Source organism: Pteropus vampyrus, unplaced genomic scaffold (genome assembly GCF_000151845.1).
Source record: "Pteropus vampyrus isolate Shadow unplaced genomic scaffold, Pvam_2.0 Scaffold275, whole genome shotgun sequence".
NCBI lineage: Eukaryota > Metazoa > Chordata > Mammalia > Chiroptera > Pteropodidae > Pteropus > Pteropus vampyrus.
Window position 1 is genome coordinate 360,844 of NW_011889056.1, and position 4,993 is coordinate 365,836.

At 63.5% G+C, this 4,993-nt stretch overlaps 1 protein-coding gene across 1 annotated transcript; it reads right to left on the reverse strand.

Annotated features, from left to right (window-relative positions):
• Positions 1-2,074: 2,074 nt before the first annotated feature.
• PNCK (pregnancy up-regulated nonubiquitous CaM kinase) lies at positions 2,075-4,730 on the reverse strand. Its single transcript, XM_011375522.2, has 11 exons — positions 4,683-4,730; positions 4,422-4,491; positions 4,041-4,172; positions 3,737-3,811; positions 3,514-3,652; positions 3,226-3,349; positions 2,966-3,041; positions 2,758-2,870; positions 2,586-2,664; positions 2,398-2,485; positions 2,075-2,220 (listed from the first exon to the last, which is right to left on the reverse strand). The coding sequence occupies exons 2-11, from the start codon at positions 4,487-4,489 to the stop codon at positions 2,083-2,085; spliced, it is 1,032 nt and encodes a 343-aa protein (XP_011373824.1). The 5' UTR covers positions 4,490-4,491; positions 4,683-4,730; the 3' UTR covers positions 2,075-2,082.
• Positions 4,731-4,993: the final 263 nt, after the last annotated feature.

Consider the following 4,993-nt stretch of genomic DNA (forward strand, 5'->3'; position numbering starts at 1 on the left):
GAGGAGGTCAAGTTGTTGAGACCGGGCCATGGCACTAGCTGTCTGCGGTCCCCTGGATTCTGTGGTCCCAAAGCCTGGAGCAAAGGATGGCCCAGCAGTTGTCATGGAAACAGGGAAAGCTGCCCACCTCCATCCAGACTTGCCCCGGGATCAGGAGCCTGTGGAGGGGTGTGCAAGGAGCGACGTGGCTCAAGGAAGAGGGCGGGAGGATGCTGGGAGAGGAAGGAGGCCACAGAGGGGCATGTAGGCCTGGGAACCAGTGGGCGGACGCACCCACCCCCAGCTATCCGGAGGTGTACTGTGCACTGGCTGCTGTCCTCAGCGGAAGCCAAGCCCCCTGGCTCCAATGCCAAACTCTGATCTAGCCCCCGTGCTGAGACCCAGGCCAGCCCTGCCTTGGGTCTGACTGCCTCCCTTCAGGTCCCAAAGGTCAACAAAGAGAAGGTTCCTCATCACCCTCCACGATCAGAGCTGGCAGGGAGCAGAGGGGGCAGGGGTCACAGGAAGGAGGAAGGAGTGACCAGCTCACACAAAACTCTGAGGGTGCTCTCTCTGCTCCGGTTAGGGCTGAGGACTGGCCCTAGGGATTGGCCCCTGATGGACACAGAAGAAAGGCCTAGCAAGGCCAGGAGAGGTTTGCACCCCTCGAAAATGGAGGTGCGAGTGGCAGGAGCTGTACGGACCAGAAGACAGACCACTGCTCCTCACGACAGTAGCCATAACCAACCCGGCCTGTGTTCCCCCTGGAATGGAGCGCACAGGTTCCAAAGCTGCGGCACAGCAGAGCTGCTGGCGCCCCAGTGGAGCTCCTGGACAAGGGGCTCCGCCTCCAACCTCTGACATTAACCTTCTACATAGGAAGCTGCACACTGGAAACTCTCCGTCAGGCCACAGGCGAGGGAAGGGAAGTAGGGGAGATGTTGGAGGAGACAGCGCGGACTTTAGTCACCCTCCAGGCTACAGGCCTCCACTGGCTTGTGAGCCCTTCCCGACCTGACCTTGCACAGCAGGAGCACTGCATCCCATCCCTGGGGGCCCGGCCTCTGCCGGCCCCCTCTGCTGGCAGCCCAACAGAAAGCCAGAGCCACGCACAGGCCAGCGTCTAAGGTGGCGGAGCTGGCAGCCTCTTGCGGGCACTTTGGGGGTGGAGCAAGGACAGGAAGTTCTTGGACAACCAGGAACTTGTCTGCCATGATCGGAGTGACCGACCAGCAGTTTGGATGGCAGTAGACAAGGTCAAAGAATGAGGTCCCGTGGGCAGTGGCTGTGCCTCCTTGGTTTCCTTCCCACAGGTGACACCCATCCCCTCCACACTCAGACCCCATCCCTGTCCCTTAGCCCTCCCTCCGGCTCACCACTGGCCCATTGCTCTGTCTGTCTTTATTGATTTGGGGGAAACTGGGGGCAGGGGGCTGGAGGGCCACGACACAAGCGGAACCACCCACAGTCAGCGAAGCGCAGAACAGCGTGCAAGGACAGCCTCAGGAGCCTCTTCAGCTTCTAGAGTGGCTGTGGCAGCGACAGGGAAAGGGAACCCTTGTGGACATGCCCCGCCAGCCCCTGGGTGAGGGCGGAGCCTGGAGGGTGCCCCACCCCCACCCCAGTGCCATGCGCCCAGCAGAGGCCAGCCCCAGGGTACAGGGTACAGGGCATGGGGACGGGGGACTGAAAGGGTCCACGGGAAGGGAATCTGTGGGTCAGTGCTCTCGGCCTCAGCATCTGCCGGGGGGGGAGGAGGAGAGAGAAGTGTACAGGGAAGGAGGACAGTCAGGAGGCACCCAGGCCTGCCCTCTGCCCCTGCTCCCAGTCAAGGCTCTCAGCAGCAGGGCCTACTGGGCCCTGCCACTGGGCCCCTCTCAGATCCTTACGGTCCCCGCAGTGACCAGCTCCTGCTGGCCCCTCTCTCATAAGCTCCTCCCAGAACGCTGGCTCCTCCCTTTCATCTGTGCTGTCCGTCCTCAGCCCTCTGCTCCATGGGGTCTACCCCGCTTAGCTCTTGGCCACATATGGCTCACCGCCCTCTAAGCTCGCCAAGGAGCCACCTCTCAGGGGGTACAGGGCCCACCCCCACGCACCTGGGCATCACCACTTGGGGGGCTGGCCAGCCCCGAGGCCCGGGTGGCTGTGGCGGACCATCTTCCGCTCTGAGGCTTCCTCACCCTCTGAGCTCTGCCCCAGCTTTCGGATGTGGTGCAGGAAGGAGGTAGCATTGAACGCTCGCTGCAGGGAGAGAAGGGTGTCAGGCCAGGCCCCGGCCCTGGCCCCAAGACTTCGAGAACCACACAGACCACTGGCGGCCCAGACCATGCCCATGCCCCTGAGGCCGAGGGACGGGGCAGGCGTGGGAGGGGTTCAGGATCAAGCTGAACAGGTCCACGGCTCCTGCCCCACACTGACCTTCCAGTGGGTCCGAGCAAAATTCTTCTGGATCTGCTCACTGACTGAACCCAGGATGTCCCTGTCAAAGGCTGCATCCCCAGAGATCCTAGGGGGAGGCCGAGGGTCAGTGGGGTCAGGGGGGGGTGTCTCTGAGGGTGTGGTCCCTCCTCCTGGTCCCAGGACAGCTCGACAGGGGTCCCACTCACCAAAGATGCTGTAAGGCCTGCTGGCACGTGAACCTCTTCTGGGGGTCTCGCTCCAGAAGGTGTCGGATAAAGTCTTTGGCTGGAACAGGGAGACCAGGTCAGCCCAAGCCATCCTCACCCCCTGGTCACTCCCTCCTCCCTTCCCTGAGCTCAGGGCCAGCCTCAAGTTCACCTGATTCTGAGATGTCATCCCAAAAGGGAGAGTCAAACTCGTAGCTGGCCCTCAGGATCTGGCTGAAGAGTTCGGGGTCGCTCTCGTCGTAGAATGGGGGGTACCCACACAGCCTGGCACCCACAGATGAATCATCCAGCTGTCCAACCCTCCCCAACCCAGCAGGGGGCAGGCAGGCAGAAGAAGAGCCTTCCCAGTGGTCACTCACAGGATGTAGGAGATGACACCCAGGGCCCACACATCTACAGCCTTCCCGTAGGGTTTCTGCTCCAAGAGCTCCGGGGCTGGGGGCCAGAGACAGACAGACGCACACCCGCGCACGCGCACACCAGCCTTCAGTGCTGCCTGGCTCAGCCTAGCCAACCCCAGGAATGGCCCACCGCCTGCCCTGCCCCTGGCGCCTCAACTCCTGCAGGGTCCCCCAGCCCCCTGGCCTCCAGCAAGCCTCGGGGCACCCCCTTCACTTACCCACATATCCTGGGGTCCCACAAGCGGTGCCCAGCATGTTGCCAGCTTGGATTTTGGAGAGGCCGAAGTCAGAGACCATGATCTTGGAGTCTTCGAATGGCGTGGCATACAGGAGATTTTCAGGCTATGACACAGGAGCAGCCAGAGAAAGCACCAGGTCAGCCCCGGCGTGTCTCCCTAGGCTAGGACAGGGCAGACTGCAGGGGCTGTGGCCCCTCAAGTCCCCCAGACCTCTGGTGCACAGGGAGGCTGGGTAAGGCCCCAGCAGGCGGGCAGGAGGACAGGCACCTTGAGGTCTCGGTGCACGATGCCCAAGCTATGCAGGTAGGAGACAGCACCAAGGACCTGGCCCACCAGGTGGCTGGCATCCTTCTCTGTGTAGGAGCCACGTTCCATGATGCGGTCAAACAGCTCTCCTCCCGTCACCCTGAGGGAAGACAGGGCTCAGTCGATCCAGGCCCCTTGGCCCTCACTCACTGCCCAGCCCCCAGCCTGTCCCTGCCCTCCTCACAGCTCCATGGCCAGGTAGAGATGGGACGGGCTCTCATGGACGTCCTCCAGAGCCACGATGTTGGGGTGGCTGACCCTGCACGGCAAGAAAAAGCCCTTATGGGCCGCTGCAGCCCCCTCCGTGCCTCAGCGCTTCCTCCTACCTCTGCCCCCTTTCCTACCACAGGCCACCCCTGCCCAATCCAGCAAGGCAGAGCCCCAGTCCAGGCCTTCCTGGGGACACAGGGGAGGCAGGGGGCTCCACCCCAGGACACTGCCCTGAAGGCCTCGAGTGCCAGCAGCCTGGCCAGAGCACAGGCAAATACCTGCGGAGCACTGCAATCTCATTCTCCACCAGGGCCTCCTTGCCTCGAAGGGCCTTCTTGGGGATACACTTGAGGGCAACGAGGTGTGAGGAGCCCCGCTCCTGGGCCAGCACCACCTCAGAGAAGGCGCCCCTGCCAGAAAGATGGGGGAGGCGGGAAGGGAGGGGGAAAGGTGAAGAGGGAGAGGAGGAGAGGGGCAGGGGAGGGAGAGCAGAGGTGGAGAGAGGGAAGGGCCCCACTCACTGAAGCGGATGGGGAGGCCCTGTCCATCCCATGCCACTCATCTGCCCACACACGCGCATTCACCGACACACACGCACACACGCACACACGCATCATGCTCACTGACACACATTCAGTAGCACACTCACGCACACTCACGAGCCCAGCTTCTCCCGGATCTCATAGACGCTGCTGATGTCTTCCGTCTGTTTCTTGAGCAGCAGCATGTCTGAGGAGCAAGGAAGAGGTGCAGGGAGGCCCCCCTGGGCGAGGGGCAGCCCCGTCCCCCACCCCAAGCCCGGCAGTGCCTCGGCCACCCTCAGCGACAGCCCCGCTCCGGAACGCGGGTCCCCTATGATCCCATGCACCCTCCCTCAGCCCAGGTCCATCTCGCCCATCCCCCACCGCCCAGGTCGGCACTCCCAGGTGGACACCACCCACCGAGGCCACCGCATACACTGCTCCCCCTCCCAGATACACAGCCGCGATCCAGCAACCCCCCACCCCGGCACCCCGACGTCGATCAGCGCCCAGACTCCACTCTGTGCCGCCACATAACCGAGTCAGCCGCAATCAGCCGCCTTCCAGAAGGCTCCGTGCGCCCCCCGCCCCGACCCCTCCGGACCCACCCCCATGCACAGCGCTCACAGGGCCCCCCTCCGCCCCCAGGCCTAGACTTGCCCCCATGGCCCAGCTCCCACAAGCACACGCCGCCGATCCGCCTGAGATGC